Source organism: Dunckerocampus dactyliophorus, chromosome 8, assembly GCF_027744805.1.
Source record: "Dunckerocampus dactyliophorus isolate RoL2022-P2 chromosome 8, RoL_Ddac_1.1, whole genome shotgun sequence".
NCBI classification, from domain to species: domain Eukaryota; kingdom Metazoa; phylum Chordata; class Actinopteri; order Syngnathiformes; family Syngnathidae; genus Dunckerocampus; species Dunckerocampus dactyliophorus.
In genome coordinates, this window is record NC_072826.1 from 11614562 (window position 1) to 11635527 (window position 20966).

At 39.8% G+C, this 20966-nt stretch overlaps 1 protein-coding gene across 7 annotated transcripts; it reads right to left on the minus strand.

The window, feature by feature from the left end:
* Nucleotides 1-1892: 1892 nt before the first annotated feature.
* Nucleotides 1893-18097, minus strand: dgkab (diacylglycerol kinase, alpha b). Of its 7 annotated transcripts, none has more exons than XM_054785329.1 (24): nucleotides 17953-18097; nucleotides 17564-17643; nucleotides 16891-16967; nucleotides 13825-13966; nucleotides 13594-13668; nucleotides 12781-12830; nucleotides 12560-12634; nucleotides 12203-12319; nucleotides 11991-12108; nucleotides 9840-9928; nucleotides 8770-8880; nucleotides 8588-8686; nucleotides 8425-8475; nucleotides 8200-8273; nucleotides 7112-7186; nucleotides 6946-7031; nucleotides 6796-6885; nucleotides 6540-6700; nucleotides 6396-6460; nucleotides 4391-4481; nucleotides 4128-4308; nucleotides 3929-4049; nucleotides 3751-3811; nucleotides 1893-2610 (listed from the first exon to the last, which is right to left on the minus strand). In XM_054785329.1, the coding sequence occupies exons 2-24, from the start codon at nucleotides 17634-17636 to the stop codon at nucleotides 2533-2535; spliced, it is 2160 nt and encodes a 719-aa protein (XP_054641304.1). In that variant the 5' UTR covers nucleotides 17637-17643; nucleotides 17953-18097; the 3' UTR covers nucleotides 1893-2532. The 7 variants fall into 7 exon arrangements, with proteins under 7 accessions (XP_054641304.1, XP_054641303.1, XP_054641298.1 ...); XM_054785328.1 differs by having other exon boundaries at nucleotides 17997-18086; XM_054785323.1 differs by having other exon boundaries at nucleotides 17564-17825; nucleotides 17929-18084.
* Nucleotides 18098-20966: the final 2869 nt, after the last annotated feature.

The following is a 20966-nucleotide window of genomic DNA, read 5'->3' on the forward strand; positions in this document are numbered from 1 at the left end:
AAAACAAGTTAAGCGCGGTGTATTCAAACGATAAGTAGTGTACTCACCATAAACTCTGATGATGTGTGAAGGCCACAGACGTGGTGACAAACTGTTGGTGCTGAGGAGGTAAGCCTCTTCCTATTAAGCCTAAACACAGATGACTTTGCAGTGCCAACACATTTAAGCCATCTTGTACTGAGCAGCCAAGACAGAGACGTGTGTACCCCTTTCCCGTGTCAAAATAAGTTCGTTCTTTGGTCACATCTTCCTCTTTTCCATCGTTTTCACCCTTCGCAAAACTAGCATAACTCTGGCAGTGATGCTAATCAACTTCCTACAAGCCATCATTAAAATGATTCCACGCTTTACTTTCTATTTTGCTGCTTTAATTCTGTTGCACACTAGCACAATATAAAATCTACTGTATAAGCTTATATGATGGATTTAAGAGATGGGAGAGACAACAGTACTGTATTATTACCATTGAGGCATTTGCATAACGGGTGCCACAGTCACAGCTGTAAATGTCTGTTTGTCAGCAGCCATTGAAGCGTCGGCTAATGCCGCTCATGTCATAACTTATCAGCCACAAGCCAGCTAATTCAAACCACACACGAACCCTCTCAGGGGATGCTCGGACGTGATCCGGTTTCCCTTTAGAGTGCGAGGGATCATTCAGGGTGACAGGAAATCGAGCTTTACTTGGGAACAGATGAATGTAATGGGGTACGGTGATGGTTCAAATCATTTATGAAGATTTAATCGATGTTGCTGCAAAATAAAGTATGTTATGTAGTCACATTTCAGATGCTTACAGTATATCCCCCAAAAACTTTGTTCCAGTTGGACTAGAATTATTTTGAAACCCTCCCCGTTAGTGCCTTGTAACTTTAGCTTGTTCTACCATCTATGTCTTGTCTAGATCTAGAGGTGGGCGAATGGATTCATCGACACCGAGGTCGTATCGGTGTCAGACTGATACTAGCGTGATGAGATTGATATTTTTCAGTTCTCTTCTATGTTTATTTCCACAAATATTTGTGTTTTTTGTTGTGATGTTCAAATATATTGCACACATTTGCCCCATTGTAGAAATCAAATTGAACAGAAAAACGACAAAAATGGGAAGAATAAAGCAAAGAGGCACACTGTAAAGAGAAAAAGTTGAAAAGCTGATACTAATAACATTGCTTTGACTTTAACTATATAGTTTTTTTTTCTCATTTTTACAAAATGTAACAAATATATACAAATTTAGACAAGTATATATAAAAAATTATATAAAAACATTTATGTATTGCCATCCATCCAACCATTTTTTATGCCGCTTGTCCTCACTAGGGTCGCGGGGCTATGCTGGAGTCTATCCCAGCTAACTTTTTGAAATATTAACTTTACTTTTTGTTAAAGTGTTTTTCACTTCTTGGCCACCAACGTTAACTGGAAAAGGAGTGTACCAACTTGTTATAACTCTGGGATTTGGTACATTCCTTTTCTGGGTGGTGTAAATGTAATTGGTTTTGCTTTTTGTTTGTTTTGCACTTCTGGGCCACCGTACTGAGGCTTGTGCATACAGCATGTCTTACCCACATGATGTCTGCTCCCTGAGTTTAAACCTCCCACACAAGTTCCACTTTTCTCCCCCTCACTTATTTGGGATTAATCCTCCTGCATGCTACTTTTCGTCAGTAATTCAGGATTAATCCCCCTTTCCCACCCATGCATACTTCAAAGCATGTCTCATAGTCACTATTCTGTATGGCTCCAGGACAGATAAGCATTTAGAAATTCAAATAAGGAGGCTGCATGAAAATACTCATGTATGTAGCAGTAAATACTGTAAACCTACAGCATAGTTTTTAAAAAGAGACACAGAGAACATATTTAAGATTTTAAAACAGATTTCTATATACTCGTACATACTGTGATATAATCTCTGGGATATAATAAGGCTTTGAATTTGGCACAAGTGCATTGAAATGGGTGCAGTTCCCAACATTTAATATCAAAATAAAACCAGCAACCACAAATAATGCAACAGCAATGCATTGTCAGACATCAAGATCCACTACTGTACATTCATTACATATTTCATCTACATGTTACATCAATAGGATAGCTAGCATTACACTACACGTATGAATAGGATGCAGGAACATGGTGTCCAAGTTATGCCGACAGGCCCATTCAAAAATGCACACACATTCGATTAATGTCTTTTTAAATGTTTGTCCTCACACCTATTAACATTTAAACACTGAAATAAACACATGATGATATACGATGCAGTAAGTGCATGAAAAGGTATTAGGCCAGCATCCAACATTGTGCTAAAATGTGATTTCCTTTTTTTTCTAATCCATAAAAAAACGGTGGCATTCATTTAAACTGTCACACAACAACAGCATTCATTCCTTACTGGCAGCAGTTGCAGTACACCAGACAGATAATGCTGTTTAATTCAACCATCCAATCAAAACACAGAGCCATGTCTTTCCATTCTATTTCAATATATTGTTATTGGGAGTCTCTCGGTGGAAAAAGGCGGTTCTACTTGTGAAAGAAGCTGCATGACTTTGCTGGAGGACACATTAACATGCGAGCTTGATTCTTGTGGGTGATGTTGATCTGGAATCAATGAAGACAAAATGGGTGAGTGACAAACTACGTTATGTGCTGACTTGTAGTAAATATTATCTCATGATATAATTCCATCTGATTTGGAGCATAATTCAGCAAAAGCATATATTTTAAGAGACTTGATCGTTTCTTGTTCTTGTAGGGAGGGGTGTGTTGTTTTTAATGAGGTGGGTCGCCCCCTGCTGGTTAATAAATTGAATGCAGATTTAAGGCAACCCATCGATGGCTTGGGATTCCTTTTCTTTGTATAGCTCTGGGGTGTCCAAACTTTTTCCGCAGCGGGCCACATACTGAAAAATGAAAGGATGCACGGGCCACTTTGTAAACCAACACGTGTAGATATGTGATCTTTGTGATATAGGTGACAAAGCACATTATTAGTATGGAATTCCGTCTTTGCTCTTTTTCCCCATTTTTTTTTTTTTTTATTTTCCAAATATTTCAACTTTCTTCTTCAATAATTGTAAATCTTCTTCTTGTAATATTTTGACTTTATTCCCATAATATTCTAACTATTTTGTTTAGTTTGTTTCTCATAATATTGCGACCTTCAAAAAAAAATAAAGGTCATGTTATTAGCATAATAATATTTCTTATATATTAATATTATATTATGATACTGCGAGTTTCTTCTCATAAAATTGTGACTTATTTGTCATTAGAATAAGACTTTTTCTCTTAATATTTTGACTTCACACTCGTGAAAACTATTGCAACTTTCTTCTTGTGAATGTTCATCTTGTAAACGTACAACGTAATTTTCCAAATATTACAACTGTATTTGTCGTTTTGTTTGTTTTTCAAAATATTCCGATATAATATTCCGAAGTCAGCTTTGTCCTACTAAAATTAAAATGTTTCCTCATAATATTACGATATTATTCATGTGAAATTATGACATTTTGTCATTAGATTACAACTTTTTTTCTTAAAATTTGACTTGTTATTGTTTTTTTTAGTTTTCCTGTTAAATTATATTTTTGGAATGTGGCGAGGACCAATAAAAAAACAGCCGAGGGCCGCAAATGGTCCACAGGCCGCACTTCGGACACCCCTGGTCCAGCTGTATTGATTTTCTACATTTTATTATTGGACTGAGTGACACCTAATATAGAGTATAAAACTTACTGTACAAGGAGGCTGCATCCAAGGCTCACCATCAATTTGCATTGGCAAGGATTTGAATGTCCTTTATGGAGGAAGCGAGAGCGTGATTTTTAATTATGCTGTCTTTGAACATCACTAGCACAAAGTTTGTGTTAAGTAACACACATATTGTGTTTTGCTGGAGGTAAAAACACACTACCTGATTGTAATTTGGGAAGCCTGTGCCAGTCTGTGCCCAGCGCTCTTCAGTCCAGTGTAGATCTGACCCATTTCTATCACCCCTTCCAGACCTACCACCTCCAGACGCTTATCCGTCATGTCTGTAAAGAAATCATGTTTAAAAGCCTCCTGCACCGACCTTGAAGTGTGCAGCAACTGAGGGAAAAAAAACACCCCACCTTGTGGTGTTGTTTTAAGAATGTCTGGATCGGTGATGACATCGTGGTGCGTCACATCTGGTGGACCATCAGGCTTCTTGGACTCGCCCCACAGGTTGGTGCCGCCGTACATGCTGGGTATATTGATGACAGCAATGCCTGCCAGAGAGACGCTGCTCAGGTCCAAACGCGTCCCGCTGCACTGTTGTTACGGGTTCAACAAAGACAGTTGTGATTACTCATGGAAAGTTTTTTCTCCCCAGAAAGGTCGAATAAATGTTCACCTCAATTGTGAGACAGTCTGCAAGCTTCTTGAAAGAGGAGTTGATAGTCTCAGATGTGGCAAACTCCAAATACCAAAGCTTGTTTTTCATTCTTAAGGCATCAGAGGAAAAAAATGACACTTCATGATGTCTATCTGCACATGACATGCAAGAGAATGTGCAATTACAATTCTGCCTCCGCAAAGATAATAATACTCAGTTGTCAGAGAGGTAATAATTTAACATTATTTTCATTTCTGTGGGCCTAGTTTGCATCGTATCACACGGTGAGAGGTTTCTAATATATTTGTCCCAGCATGTGAAGCTAAGTAATTACGAGACACATCTAACTGGAGCAGCTAAAACCGACTGAAATGGATGAAAAAAACAACAACAGTAATAAACATACTGTTAAATGAATACCTCTATTAATACCACTAATTGATTTATTTATGAATTGTGTGTTTCTGTTACTATTATTTATGCTTAACATCTTTATTCTAACTTATTCCATTTCATATTAATCATTCATTCCATTTAGCTGTATTGTTATTTTATTGAGCCTCATTACATTTCTATTTTATTTGTATCTTAATTTTAACATCTTTATTGATTTATTTTCCTTTAACATCCATATACTGTCAATATTTTTTTTACTCAGATTTGCTTAAGAGTATTTTATTTTTCTCCTTCTTTTCTTTCTTTCATCATTGCATAAGATATCAATCCACTGAGAAACATTCTTTTCTCTTTGATTAGAAAATGCCGATACTTAAACACAGGAAGCAAAAGAAACTTTAAATGTAATTTCATTCAACAAATGAATGTACAAATGTAAGCAAACGAAACATTCATCACGTAAAACATGCGGTGAGAATGAATTATCAGTAATATAAATAGAAAGGGATAGGATTAAATAAGATCTGCTTCTTCCGACTCCTTTTCCGACATGCTGAATCGTACAAATAAAACCATTCCTTAACGTAACTTGTTAAGCATGTCCAAAGCAAATCAACCATACCATACCTCTGCTGTACTCAGCTAGGTGGTGTGCTCACCAAGCTCTTCCAGCGGCTACTGGATACTGGCTGTGTACCTCGCTAAGGAATCAAACATCATTCCAATTCCAAAAAAAGTCACACGCTAGAGACGTCAATGATTTTCGACCTGTTGCCCTAACATCAGTACTCTGCAAATGCACGAAGAGGGCTGTGTGTGCCCACCTCTCCAACATGGTGGAAGAGAGGCTGGACCCACTCCGGTTTGCCTAAAAGGACAAATGGGGCCTGGAGGATGCATGTTTAACTCTTTTGGACATAGTTGGTAAGCAGCTGAACTCAGCACATGCCCATGCCAGGATTTTATTTATGGACTTTTCATCAGCTTTTAGAAGTGTCAATATAAGCATTTTGTTTACGAGTGAGGGAAGTCTGGAGCGTGAGGTTGATAAGTGGATCGGCAGCGTCTGCAGTAATGCGGTCGCTGTACCGGACCGTCATGAAGAGAGAGCTGAGCCGGAAGGCAAAGCTCTCAATTTACCGATCGATCAATGTTCCCACCATCACCTATGGTCATGAGTTTTGGGTTGTGACCCCACACACCAATCATTCCAGCCGTTACCATCAGGTCTCCTTTTAAAGTCTCGCCCGAAAAAACATTTACCAAAAATCTTTCATCATTCCCACTGCCATCATCACGTTAAATGAATACTGTCGTTTTTATCCACCAAGGAGCACTGCTGCATCGTTTGCATCTGTTACAAGTTTTTAAATATTTGGTGTCAATGTTTTTGCTGTTGTTATATTTCATATTGTTCTGTCCTATAAGGTGTTAGAGCCTGTCAAAAATGTATTTCTGTTCTGCAACAGACAAAGGTTATCTACTGTATCCATCTATCCATCTACTGTATGCATCTATGCATCCATCTCTGTGACAGTATCAATCAAAAGTGAGCATTGTTATCTTTGTAAAGGCAGATTATTTTATACATTATTACCAAATACTAAGGTTTTCTTGTGTTCCTTACCTGCTGTTGAACCTCTGAGGGTATTTCTCTCTCATGGAATGAAAACGATGAGCAATAGAAGCATCCTGCTCAGCAAAACATATTCAGGTGTCAATGAATGTCTGTGTGTATCAGTCAGCCAATTATTCAGCCCATGCAACTCACCACTCCTACGGAGAAATAGTTGTTGATGATCTGGCTGGGCGCCGGGTCTCCAGTTTGATTCGGATCATTTGGGATCACCTGAATGTTCCAACGGTCCATGTGGATGAGCTCACTTTCCTCTATGTCCTTGAGGATCTCTCTCAAGTCAGACCCATCATAGCCTTACAACAGGGAAGTGGGGAGGGAAAGTGCATCACATTTAAGCTTGTCAAACGGTGTCCAATTGACTGTTTGCCTGTGATTTTCATGCTCCTACCTCCTCCCCAGCGCAGACAGCGAGCCAAGTCATTCCCGGTACCCAAGGGCAGGATAGCCACTTGAGGGTGCACCTGGAGATTAGCTTTGTCTGGAAACACAAATGCAGCATTTAGCATCACATATATTGACCTTGACTCTTCTGCAGTACCTATGGCATCCAGGAGCCACCCAACCGTGCCGTCTCCCCCACATGCCAAGATCCTGTAGTCACGCAGATTACGGAAGAAATGTAGCCTAAAATAAAATGAGTTATCGTTCAGAGAGAACAAAATGTACACCCTGAAGTCAATAAGGCATGCTAAAATGACATTTACCCCGGGCCGGGGCCTCCATTTGATAGGTTGTACACTTGACGCGGGTTCAGCAGGTACTGAAACATGCTGAGAACTCTGTAGAGGACACACAGATAAAGACGAGATGACTGTCCAAAAGGCTGTTTTGAGAGGTATTTTGCATCCATCATACTGCAGCCTGATTTCAATATTTACGTTCATTTATTTCCGTAGGACACCCCTGCAAACAGCGGTGAAGAATATTCAACATCTTTCTCTGTATTATGGGCACATAATAGGGCTGTCAAAAGCAGCGCGTTAGCTAATTTATTTAATTAATTACGTTACATTTTTTAGCGTGATTAATGCATACGCATCAGGGCTCTCTATTAGGACGACAGACGGCGGCACAGTGCAGCTCTCCACAGAGTCTGACGCTCTTTTATAACTTTATTCTGACCTGAACACACCAACAGCAGTGCAATTCCAACCCCATATATGTATCTCCCACTCCGAACAAACACATCTAGCCCATTCGTCATTGACACCAGACTTCCTCATTGTCACGAGACAGACCGCGAGATGCATTCATGGACACTCCGTCCATCACAAGAACGTCCTTATTATGCGCGTATGTGTGGTCTAAATAAACAGAAATGCAATGAAAAACAATAAGTGGATATTCTCATCATTCACTTTATAACTATTAATGTGGAAGTACAATTTGCTGTATTTAAGTATGCTCGGAAATCCCAGAAAATGAACTCAAAACACGTGAATTCAACTTAAATGACGTGTGTCTTTGAACGCGACTCCTCATTGCTCATAACAACACAGTTAAAGTCTGATTAAAGAAACCAGTTTTAGGTAAATGGATTGTCAGACATGTGTGCCATCTCTTAACTTGATTTAAATGTTCAGTTAATTTGGCGCTGTTAACACATAAATATATATAATCCTGCCCTATCTTTCTTTCAATAAAATACAGTAAAAATGGGCATACTTCAGACATTGTGAGGAATCATGATTAATTAATTTTGAACCGTAATTAAGCTGATAAAAAAGAAAAATAATTTGACAGCCCTAGTGCGTAATGTGGCCTGTCAGAGTATATTTCATAGCAAACTCACCGTTCACCCTGCTTTCCTCCACTTTTTGGGTTTACAAACACCAGCAGCGGGCGAGTGTCAGGAACGGCAACAACCTGAGGGAAGATAAGTTATTCATCATATATGGACTCATAATTTCTGTACATGTTCTTGTAACATTATAGCTTCATTTATTTTCTATTTTTTATTCGTGATTATTTGAAAGTAAATCAACCAAAAAAGAAAAACTGCAATTGTCAAATATACCTGTAAAATGTGGCCATCAGGAGTGATGTTCAACAGGCTGGTGTCTTTCTCCTTGATAAAACACAATCCAAACAATTACTTCAAACACAGATAGATAGACAGATAGATATATAAATAGTTAGAGGATAATGAAGGGATATGTAGACATAATGTAGTGTTTCACCTTGGAGTCAGCATATATGGCCCATGGAGGGAGTATATGATCTTTGAGTGGTCCACAGTCGCAGGTCGACAATGCAGAGAAGATGCACTCATCATGGCGCTTAAAGGGGAAACGCAACATTGTGCGAACATAGTCTCCCTATGTAATTCTTGATTCAAAGCCTACACTCATGTTGTTCTCACCATTTCTTGACACCACACACAACGCCGTCCGGCTAAAGTTTTAATCTTCTTTTGGCAAACTTGACATTTGGGGGCGCTGCGGTCGGTTCGGACCCAGTCGTGAGATGGTACCTGATGAAAAAAGGTTGAGGTTGAAGAGCAGGTCTGATGACGTCCCTGAACAATGAATGCAAGTGATGATAATCTGCCATTTGGTTAAGCCCATCACCGTGAAGTGTTCTGGGGGGCAAACTTTCAGAAACCCGAGGCCGGACTTCATCCTTCACTATTATTCTCATTTTGTATACATACAATGTCAATGCAAGGCTTTGTCATATCTTAAAACTTGTATTTCACCAAATGCTAGGTATGAATAAAGTCTATATAGTCAAACATCTTATATATGAGAGGAGCGCTCTGCTGTTTTTAAGAGTCTGATGTCAGTTGATATCAGAGTTGCCAGTTGAATAGGACCAGCCTATAGTAAGATACATTTTACAGATCCTCTTTTACAGTTTTTCTCAATTGCTTTGACATTCTCAAAATAACAAACCTCCAAACAACCTGCCAGTTGTTTGCAGCAGAATTTAATGTCTCATTTCATCAAATTGCAAATGTCTTAGTACACGTCTCAATATGCGGGTACAGCTTTACAAATGATCTTGTTGATGTGAACTGATTGTCCATTCTCAGATCTAATGTTTGTTCTCTCCAAAACATGTCGGAATGATTTCATTGTGTAAGTCATCACATGCGCAATTGTCAAAATTAGTCTGTGACCAGACAGACAGCAGTGTGAGGACAACCAGGAGGGTGAGGATGGTGGCCAGCAGACAGCGACCAGGGAACAAGTGTGAATTGTGAAACTGCAGTTTTATTTACAGCCCTGTAGGCGACATCATTTTTGTAGTAGTTTTTTTGTTTATGTGTTTATAGAACAGTAGGTTAGAAAAACTGTAAAGTACAAGCACCATTTCCTTACTTTTGTCCAAATTGGGGCATTTAACGGCTACGCAGACCATGCCTACCATAATCCACAACTGTGGAAAAAACAGACTATATGAATTAGTCAGAGTGGGCAGTCTTCTCACCCTAAGCTGTTGTTTAGCTTTGACGAAAGTTGGCGCACAGGGTTCAGGATTCTTGTTGGAACACTGACTATGGACAGTATACTTGCAACCTGAGGGCAGAGGACATGAGAAATATGATTATAAAAACAGTGCTTGACACACTAGCTATCTATCTACGGCAGGGGCGTCAAAACTTTTTCCAAGGGCCGCATACAAAAAAAGTAAAGGATGCAGGGGGGGCGGCTTTGATGTATTTGTTTTCCAAAACATGCTAAAACCAATCTGGTGGAGGTCGGTCAAGATGCTATGCTAAGCTGTTAAACGTATTTGACCAAATACAATACGATATTTTTCCTATTAAATTTTTTTTATTAATGAATACTATACTGTACATCGAGGGAAAGGCTTCTTGAGACGTCATCTGTACTTCTGTGAAGAAAGTGTCGGACGTTTCGCTCCTCATCCGAAGAGCTTCGTCAGCGAACTAACAAGTGCTGGTAGCCTCGGCCTTAAATACAGTAAGTGTGGGCGGAATTGGTGTGCCAACACCCTCCTCCTATTGGTTCCTTACACTAAGACTCCGACACTTTCTTCACAGAAGTACAGATGACGTCTCAAGAAGCCTTTCCCTCGATGGACAACTCCTGTACGACTGAGAGCCTACACAGACACTATACTGTACAAATACTATATACTGTAAATATTATATAGGCCAGTACATTTTTTTACTGATTTACTTATTTTGTTGTGTTTTTTTTTTGGTGCAATCCGCAGTTTTAATAAAATGTGGCTAATGTGACTTCTTTATCGTTAAAGGTAAGTACTGTATAATTGTAGATGACTGACTGTTCCAGATCCTTTTTAGAAAGTTGTTTAATTTTCAATTTAACTTAAATGTTTCTTGATTATCCAAATTAAGGCCAATATTTTTTATTTTTATGTTGCTTTTTTTACACAGCAAACAACTTTCAAATGATTTTCTTTTCACTGTGGCCCTTATCCCTTGTAATGTTCTGATGAAGGCCTAATGTAGGTTTAATGTAGGTTTAATGCTTTTTCTTTAAATATACAAAAATGTCCCCCTGGTTTGGACTTTGGACACCCCTGATCTACTGTAGCTATAAAACTAGGGGTGTTCCGATCAATTGGCCGATTTCTGTGAAAAAGCACGGTATCGGCATATGGCGATACTTGTTTTTTAACGGCGATCCCTTTTGCCGATCTCCTCCGCCCCCATTGCAGCATCCAGCCTATAGCGACCCTCTCCCGCCCACTTTACCTTCAAAAAGCCAAAACAAGCACGTCTGTGGGACTTCCTGTCGTTGTGAGGGCGATATAAGTTTTGTACCCTGCATAGTATGCCACAAAAAATATCTTAAAAAGCTTCAGTTTGGCGTGGCATTTGGGGGGCGGACACTCGGCAGGCTGTGGTGAGTTTTCGAGGCTCGCAATGTGATCGTCGGTCGGGCGGCGGATAATTAGCCAAAACGTGGGACAGATGCCTGTGTGTGTGTGTGTCAATCGGAGGCAGATAGCCCGAAAAGTGGTTGGATTCCTCGGACTGGATGGCTGGCCGTCGTCGGCAGTGGAGGACATCGGGTTTGCAGACTGCCTGGGGGTCCTGCTGGAGCGCCATCAAGCTGTTCTCGCATCCAAAGTCTCCTTAAACGACGCGCCTTATCCTCTAACTTTCACCAGTGATTTTGAAAAAGTAAGTTCCCCTTTCACATCACATTGCCCAGGGGTCACCAATGTGAGCCCCCCATGAGGCCCCACAACCATGAGGCGCCTGCAAGCCTGCTTTGCATTCAGGTTTTCAGTTAATAATGTGAGAACACTAGAAAGAAATGCATTCTGAAATACAAAATGTGAGTTGTGGATACCAGCATTTTGTTAATGTTCTGGTAAAAAAAACATATTTGCTGTTTTTGGCTTGAAATAAGCTATAAAAATAACACAAAAAAGTGAAGAAAAAACGGTGGCGACCCCTGATATAGCCAATAGTACATTTTAAAATTTACACTTCAGCTATGTGATCGGTATCGTCCGATTTCACTCATGGATGATCAGTATCGGCAGCATAAAAACCTGATCGGAGCATCCCTATATAAAACCTCATGAACTGCATAGGACGTGTGTGGTTGCCCCCGTGTGACGACTGTGTGACCTTACAGTTACAGCAGAGCCCCTGCTTCCTGAGTCCAAGTAGCATGCTCTGACAAACACAGCAGTAGGCTGGTTTTTTAAAATTCTTCATTCTCCAGTTATGCTGTCCATCCTTCTCCGGCACCTTTGGGTGTGGAGACAACATAAGGAATCCATGCTGCAGGATGAAAGTGAACAAAGTAATGTATGTGCACTATCGTGCAATCTTTGGGTTTCACCTTCAGTCCAAGCAGAACTAGTAAAGGCACATTGTTCATGCCTCCTTTCAGCCATTCTTCCAGTGTGACTGTGCCACTGTCATCCACATCGATCGCCGTCATCATATCCTTCAGCACCTACAGTACACTCCCAGAAATAAAATATTGTCAGGGACCATGGTGCTGCCCATCTGTTCATCATCCTCCATGAACCAGGAAGTAGCCTGATAACTAACTAACACAAATATTGCACACATGTAATGATTGCCGAAGACTTTTGCACAGTACAATATTGCACCTGAATTGCTTTTATAAGTTTGTAGTCAATACTTAGGCTACATTCATCTACGACAAAAAGAACATGAGTAAGGTTCATACAGATCGGAGCTCAGCAACATCCCAGCCCAGGTAATCCGCTGCTCGCATCATCTGGTTGATGATCCGATCCACTTCCTGATGGGAGGACAAAAGAGCTGCTCGACATCATCAATATTTCATAACAAAGCCGCCCTTTTGAACGGCTTTTCTTTGCACACCATGTTGCTTTCATATGAACGGAAGACAATGAAAAGAGTAGATGACGATTTGGAGACACTTACCGCGCTATCCAGGAGGCCATTACCATCTTTGTCATAAAGTTTGAAAGTAACTGAAAGCATGAGACAGAAACAGTTATCAATTTACTTGCTGGAGATGTGACATGAGATTTGCATTCACATAAAAACGCCACCGATAATTTAGAACAGGGGTGTCCACATTTTTTTCACCAGGGGCCACACATACAGAAAAATGAAAGGATGCAGGCCACACTTATATTCATCAGTCTTAACACGTTAAATCTTGAATTTGAATTCATACATTTACTGATTATGCAAATGCTATATAGATATTGTATAGGTCAGTACATTTGTTTCAGTATTTTGTAGGATAGTTTGTTTGTTTTTGTACAAAGTCAAGTATAATAGCAGATTGTAGATTACTTTTTTTTAAAGTTTTCTAATTTACAATTGTAAAAAAACCCCCCAAAAAACAGTTTTTTAAAGGCAATTATAATTGTAGATCATCACTGCTACATAAAAAAGCTGTTAAATTTGCAGGGTTTTTTTTTATTATTATTCTTGACTATCCAAACTGAGACCAATACGCTTTTGTTTTACATTGCAAAAATGCTTCTCCTCATTAGGGCCGCGGGGGCATGCTGGAACCTATCCCAGCTAACTTTGGGCGAGAGGCGGGGTACACCCTGGGCTTTCATTGTGGCCCTAATCTTCTTTGTAATGTTCTAATGCAGGCCGTTTTTAATGTTTCAGTTTTTTTTTTTAAATATGCAGCAGGCCCCCCCCAAAAAAATGCTTGGCCAAAAATGGCCCCCAGGCCAGAATTTGGACACCCCGATTTAAAAGGTAACCCACATTCCAGCTTCTCCCGCGGCTGCCCTTCCTCCAGCACTGAGAAGTAACAGGACACATCACGGAGAAACACCACATCTGGCAGAGACACAATGAGCAAGAAGAATTCTAGTCAAATGTTTTCCAATATGGAAAAGCATAACATAATCTAGTTTGGTAGTTTGGAGCCTTGTAGTGCCGTGCATGACAGAGACGCAGGTGCACAGGCATCAATATACGGAATGTCAAATTTACCCTTGGCCTGGGGTCTTGCCGTCGAGCCATCCTGCTCCACACATTGGAAGTAGCGGAAAAGGCGCTGGCAAAAATCGTCAGGAAAGTCGTCAACCTCCAGGTAGGTTTTGAGGAAGAGGCAGAACCCTTCTGCGGTCACACCCTGTGGAAAGATGGGGAAATGTCGTGACAGAAAATGCAAACAAGAGTTTAACATTTTTAGCTGGTCAGTGGAATCTCCAAAGTCAAACACAAAGTGGTGTAGTTTGAAGAGCAACCAAATTATTTTGAAAATTCAAAGAAAACTTGGAGTTCAAAGCAGCATCATGAGCGATGTCAAGCAAAGTGTCAGCAAATTTCATGAGTGTGTTTGGCTTTTTCGTCTTCTTTTTTTGTGTTTTTTGTGATCCCACCACAGAAGGGTACTAGTGTTGGCAAAGACAGACACTCCATCAGTGTTTTCCAGATAGCTTGTCATTTCAACTCCATACAGTAGATGGCACTGTAATTCAGCTTCTTAACACAAAGTATCTATCTATCTATCTATCTATCTGTCTATCTATCTATCTATCTATCTGTCTATCTATCTATCTATCTATCTATCTCATAGCACATGCCACAGATAACTTGGTCACACATTATAACGTGTCTGTTGACCAGTATTGCAAGATATTAGATGTACAAAAACGTATATTAATTTAAAATACTTACAATGGTGTGAAAAAATGTTTGCCCCCTTCCTGATTCTTATTTTTTTTGCATGTTTGTCACATTTAAATGTTTCAGATCATCAAACAACTGTAAATATTGGTTAAGGACAACACAACTGAACACAAAATGCAGTTTTTAAATGAAACTTTTATTATTAAGGAAGAAAAAAAACTCAAAACCTAGATAGCACTGTGTGAAAATGTGATTCCACCCCCACCCCCCTTTAAAACATAACTGAGATTAATTGAGATCTATTAATCTGGAAAAGATCACAAAGCCATTTTAAAGCTTTGGGACTCCAGCCAACCACAGTGAGAGCCGTTATCCACAAATCGCAACAATTTTACACAGTGGTGAACCTTCTCAGGAGTAGCCAACCAAAATTACCCCAAGAGCACAGCGACAACTCATCCAAGAGGTTACAAAAGACCCCAACAACATCCAAAGAACTGCAGGCCTCCCTTGCCTCAGTTAAGGTCAGTGTTCATGACTCCACCGTTAGAAAGACACTGGGCAAAAACAGCCTGTTTGGCAGAGTTACAAGACGAAAACCACTGCTGAACAAAAATAACATTAATGCTCGTCTCAGGTTTGCCAGAAAACATCTTGATGATCCCCAAGACCTTTGGGAAAATACTCTGTGGTCTGACAAGACAAAAGTTGAACATTTTGGAATGCGTGTGTCCCATTACATCTGGCATAAAAGTATAAAAGTCATAAAAAAAAAATCACCCAAACAGTTAAATATGGTGGTGGTAGTGCGATTTGCTGCTTCAGGACCTAAAAGGCTTGCTTTAATAATTTTAACCATGACATCTGCTTGTCAAAAAATCCTGAAGGAGAATGTCCAGCTATTTGTTCATGACCTCAAGCTGAAACCAACTTGGGTTCTGCAGCAGGACAATGATCCCAAATACACCAGCAAGTCCACCTCTGAATGGCTGAAGAAAAACAAAGTGAAAACTTTGGAGTGGCCTAGTCAAAGTCCTGACCTGAATCCTATTGAGATGCTGTGGCATGACCTTAAAAAGGCGCTTCATGCTGGAAAACCCTCCAATGTGACTGAATTACAACAATTCTGCAAAGCTGAGTGGGCCAAAATTCCTCCACAATGCTGTAAGAGACTCACTGCAAGTTATCGCAATGGCTTAATTGCAGTTATTGCTGCAGAGGGTGGCCCAACCATTTATTAGGTTTAGTGGGCAATCACTTTTTCACACAGGGCCATGTAGGTTTGGATTGTTTTTCTCCCTTAATAATAAAAAGTTTCTTTTGAAAACTGCATTTTGTGTTCAGTTGTGTTATCATTGACTCATATTTAAATTTGTTTGATGATCTGGAACATTTAAGTGTGACAAACATGCAAAAGAATTAAGAAATCGGGAAGGGGCAAACACTTTTTCACACCACTGTATATAGAGCCCAGGAAACATTACTGTTTTAAGGCACATGCATGCACGTTGAAACCAGCACTCCCAAGTCAATAACTTCATGTTCTGCTGTTAAATAAGGTTTGAAACCCCACTCCCCACCCCCCAAAAAATCAACGCCACAGCTAGATTGCAGTCATGTGGCAACCGCCATGCAACTGGAAATGCGACATCTGGCGGCCTAGTACAATATGACTAATACAATCAATTACATACGCTAATTCAACGTATCAGGAGAATGCTATAATATAAAAATGCGTATTGAATGTAAATACACAACACATTGCAATTCATTTAATTCCAACAATACCAGTAGATGTGAAGTTTTCATTTATTTTATATTTAGTTATGTTTGTGTATAAGAGTTAACAGTTTTAAAATGATGAAAACATTGTACAGTTAATAAATGTTGGGTGTTAAATCACTTTACATTATTATCTGTGGGAAAAATGTGGTTTGTGTTTGACTTGAAGTTTGAAGTTTCATGCATTGCTATTAGATTTCTTTTATCACTACTGATGATACATCTGATCTGGCATGTAATAATGCCTGGAGATGCCCATTTTTATTAATAAGATATATTATAATAAACTATTTCTAAGCTACAGACAAATGACTGATTTGCTTATTTTGTTTATCCTTGATTGTGAATCATTTCTCTGACAGACTTGGTAAATATTCATGTTTTGGCTCTTTAAGGGTGGTTGTTTTACTTTTTTTTTTTTTTTTTACATGTTGGATTATGTGTGATGTAACTACAGAGTTATGTAACCAGATGAACATGTAGAAATCCAGTAGCATTTCCCATAAATAATGAATATTTGAGGATTTGAACCCAAATAATGAACTGCTTATGGCAGATTTCCTTGAAAAGGACTTGTGAATGAAAAGCGTATGGTGTTAAGGGGGAAAGACGTGTTTTTACAAACGCTTCGGCACAACTGACCTCTCCAATCCCGTGCTGGGCCAGCCGACCCCCACTCTGAAACTCCTTGATCACATCTTTAACCCTCAAATTGCTGTCTGCAAAACGACCACACAAAAAATTACTTGCATACCATCTGCATGCCATGAAAGTCTGTCTGCTTGCAATAAATTCTGTGCATTCTCCATTTGTTTCACCCATGAATTTGAACACATGGGGTGTTTAAAATTGTTCATCATGACCTGTGCACACAGTTTATCTCTTGAACTAACTATAAGACAGGAAAGAATGAGCGTATAATTATGTGTTCATCCATTATCCTCCCAAAACTAAATGCCTAGACATACATTTTATTAAAGCCTTTGAGGATATTTGTAGACATTTTTGTTTCCTGTTAGTGAAATAGTGAATTAGTTCTGACGCTGTCTCATGCAGCGTGCACTTCTACCATCTGACCGTGCCAAAACGAAAGGATACATCACAGCAAATTATAGCAGTCCCCAGATGAAATGCAAATATGGCAGTCAGCGCCATATCTTATCGGATGCGTACTGAAATCTATGATGCAGTCATTGCAGCTAGATATACAATGACTGTTACAACTGAGAAAAATAAGAGCGTACGCCTGCTGTAGTACAGTCATTTATAGACTTGGACACATTTGAAGCCCATAGACCCAAATAGTGACACTTACCTTCCATGTATTCCTGCAGCTGGATAAAATCCACAGGCGTCAGAATGCCCTCTGTATCCTCGCAGGCTGCCATGCCTTATCTGAGGGAGAGGCGTTCATGTGTCATTAGTACAATAGGGCTTTATTTTCCTGGTTTTGACTGTGACTCCCTTAAACTGGTTCCCCTCCATTCCTCAGTCTGCACAGCAAGTAGTAAGTTGAACACTCCCCTCTTCATTAATCAGTCAAATCATTGAGATTGAGTCATCTGAGACATTTGATTCTGCACAAGGAGGCATAAAAAACCCTCACATTCACATTATCTGCCTAGGAACTGTGTGTGTCAAAACGCAACAAGTAATGGCATTTAAAATAAGTCACCCGACATTAGAATGAGTTGAGGTATCCACCGGTGTTGTAGATCTCTGAGGTTCAACCTTTCCGAGCTCCTCACCTCGTCTCAGCTCGATGTCCTGATCACAGAGCTCAGTTAGTCGACAACAGCTGCTACTCATGGGTTGTGACTATGCACCTCGGCATTAGGGGATGTCAGGGATTAACAATGTCAGCAGTAGGAGGGGCTTGCTGACACAATTACTGTTAGTGGCACCGCCTAGTAGGTGCATCCATGCAGATGACTGAGAAATGTATGAATCAGAAAGTTAGGTGCCTTTATTATAACTTCATTTGCTATATAGATAGCATAATGATGCTATACATGCTTTATATATTCTTAACATATTTATAGAAACCATAAGTGTTGGCTTACTATTTGTCAAGTTCAAACTATTGCCTATTCAAACTATTGGGATCCCGATTGGTTGGTTGGTTGGTCGTCTCTGCTGTGTGTCCTCATTAGGGTTGCAGGGGTATGCTGGAGCCTATTCCAGCTGACTTTGTGCGAGAGGCGGGGTACACCCTGGACTGGTCGCCAGCCAATAACACGGCACATCTCTATTGTATTATCCATCCATCCATTTTCTTCCGCTTCGCGGGTGCAGCAGTTTCAGTAGGGAAGCCCAGACTTCCCGGTCCCCGGCCACCTCCTCCAGCTCCACCAGGAGGACACCAAGGCGTTCCCAGGCCAGCTGTGAGACATAATCCCTCCATCGTGTCCTAGGTCTGCTCAGAGGCTTCTTCCGACTGGGCATGCCTGGAACACCTCACCAGGGAGGTATCCGGACTAGATGCCTGAGCCACCTCAACTAGCTCCTCCCGGATGACTGAGCTCCTCACCCTATTGTATTCGAAAAAAAATTATTAATCAGTTCCTAACAAATCAACAAAATAATGCGGTGTCACATCAATGTGGGCACACTATTTGGCAAGAAGGAGGTCGCTCTCACACAAGGGTGTCCAAAATGAACAGGGCCAAAATAAATTAGTGTAATATCTAATAATATATCTGATTATTAATTAAGTGGTTTATAAGGTTCTTCTTGACTTGGATCCTAACTTATTTAGGCACTTTCTTCGGGGGAACTCAAAGCCGTTAAACCTTACAATTTTGAATCTTTCTACTCCTGTTCAAACTGAAAAGGGAAAGCATTCAGTTTCTCTGTCCCCTCTGCTTGGAATGCCCTCCAATCTGATCTGAAACTGACACAAATTGATTCACTGGAAGCCTTCCGCTCTGTCTTAACAAACCCACAATGAAAATCCTTCAAACAGTACCTGTGTTGTTAAATTGTTGCTGTAAAAATAACTCCTGCACTTTTTTTAAAAATTGCTCGTCTTTAATATTTCAGTGTTTGTTGAGCTTTTGTTATTTGTTTGTTTGTTCAATATGATGTATGCTGCTGGCTTTCTTGGCCAGGTCACCCTCGTGAAATGGGTCTTTTATCTGGTTAAATAAAGGTTAATTTATTTATTTTGTTATTATTTCTTTTATATCTTTGGACACCCTTGCTTTCACAGTTCATATGCAATGACTGACACCACTTTTTCCTCAATTGCCAATAGTATCAAAAATGTGCCAGTTTAGTTGTAAGATGTCGAAAATTACGATTTTTTTAAGATTCTGTGCCAAAATCTTGCTAAAATAGAGATAGCGCGCTAATGATTTTCAGGTGAAAGTGATACTATTGAGTTATTTCTGTCGACTATATGGCTAAAATATATTATCAAAATAATAATTATTAGAATATTAATATAAATACATATAATTAAAAAACAGAAGTTGTTACAGTGTATTTTGCTAGCTCCACGTTACTGTGTGGAAAGTAGGACGACTTAAAATATTTAAGACCAGCAAACGCCTTTTAACGTGAACAATCACTCAGGCATGCAAGCACTTGATGAACAGACAAAACATGAAGACACCCCAGTAAGACAAGAGGACAGTCATTGTTCGGTCGAATTTGTCTTTTTCACATGACTGTACTTGTATTCTATAGGTAGTATGACAATTCTTATGCTGCTTTCAAACCCCTGATACAAATATGATGCAAAATTGACTTGTTTGATACCTGTGTGACATACTCATGACATGCATTATATGACGCTAGGTGGTTGTACGGAGTAAATCATTGGTCTATTTGGTGGACAACCAAGAGACATCACTACTTAAATGATTGTAACGAGAGAAGACCGGAGAGACCAGCGGTATGGAACAACCTTCGCTGTTCCTAAGTTGTTCCTAAACTGTCGACCAAGCTGAGATCTATCGAAATGGAAGCTCAAGTAAAAGAACTCACGATACTTAAAAGGAAACAAGCTGCTGCTAAAGGTTCCTTCACGAAGAAATTGAACTTAATTCACGATATGGCGGACAAGATGACAGAGGAAGAGCTTCGAGAGGACTTTGCTACACTCTCCAGATACTACTGCAAAGTGAAACAAGCGAAGACTACAAAACTGGGCTGTATGCTGAGGGAAAAGAGACTATAACGCTTATAGAGCAGTTGAAAAAAAGTAAAGCTTGAGGAAGCTGAAGAACTCGTCTGAGCCAGTCTAGCAAAGAATCATATGCTTAGCCTTATGTATGTTAATCAGAAGGGCTGCAAAAGAATGTGACCTAATCAAACGACTATCACCCTGCTGACATAAACTGTGATGATTACAAATCGCACCTGGACGACATGGAAAACGGGTGACTGAAACAACGCAAGCTTTTTCAGCGTGGTGAATGTCGGTACCACAGAATGAGATGAAGGAAATAAAAGCAAGGGTCGAAACTATTCTAGAGACTAAAAGTGACCTGGACCATAAGAAATCTCAATTCCACGCCCCACAGGCTGAGAAAGAGGGCCTCCTGCAACCCCCGCCAGTACACATCGTCAGTGGCTGCAACAGAGATTATTACAAATGGATGAAAGACTGGGAATCACTGCAAAGGCAAGAAAACCCACACGGATCATATGAAGTTATGAACAGTTATGGACACAAAACTATAACCCCAGGTGATATAAATCTAAACAAATTC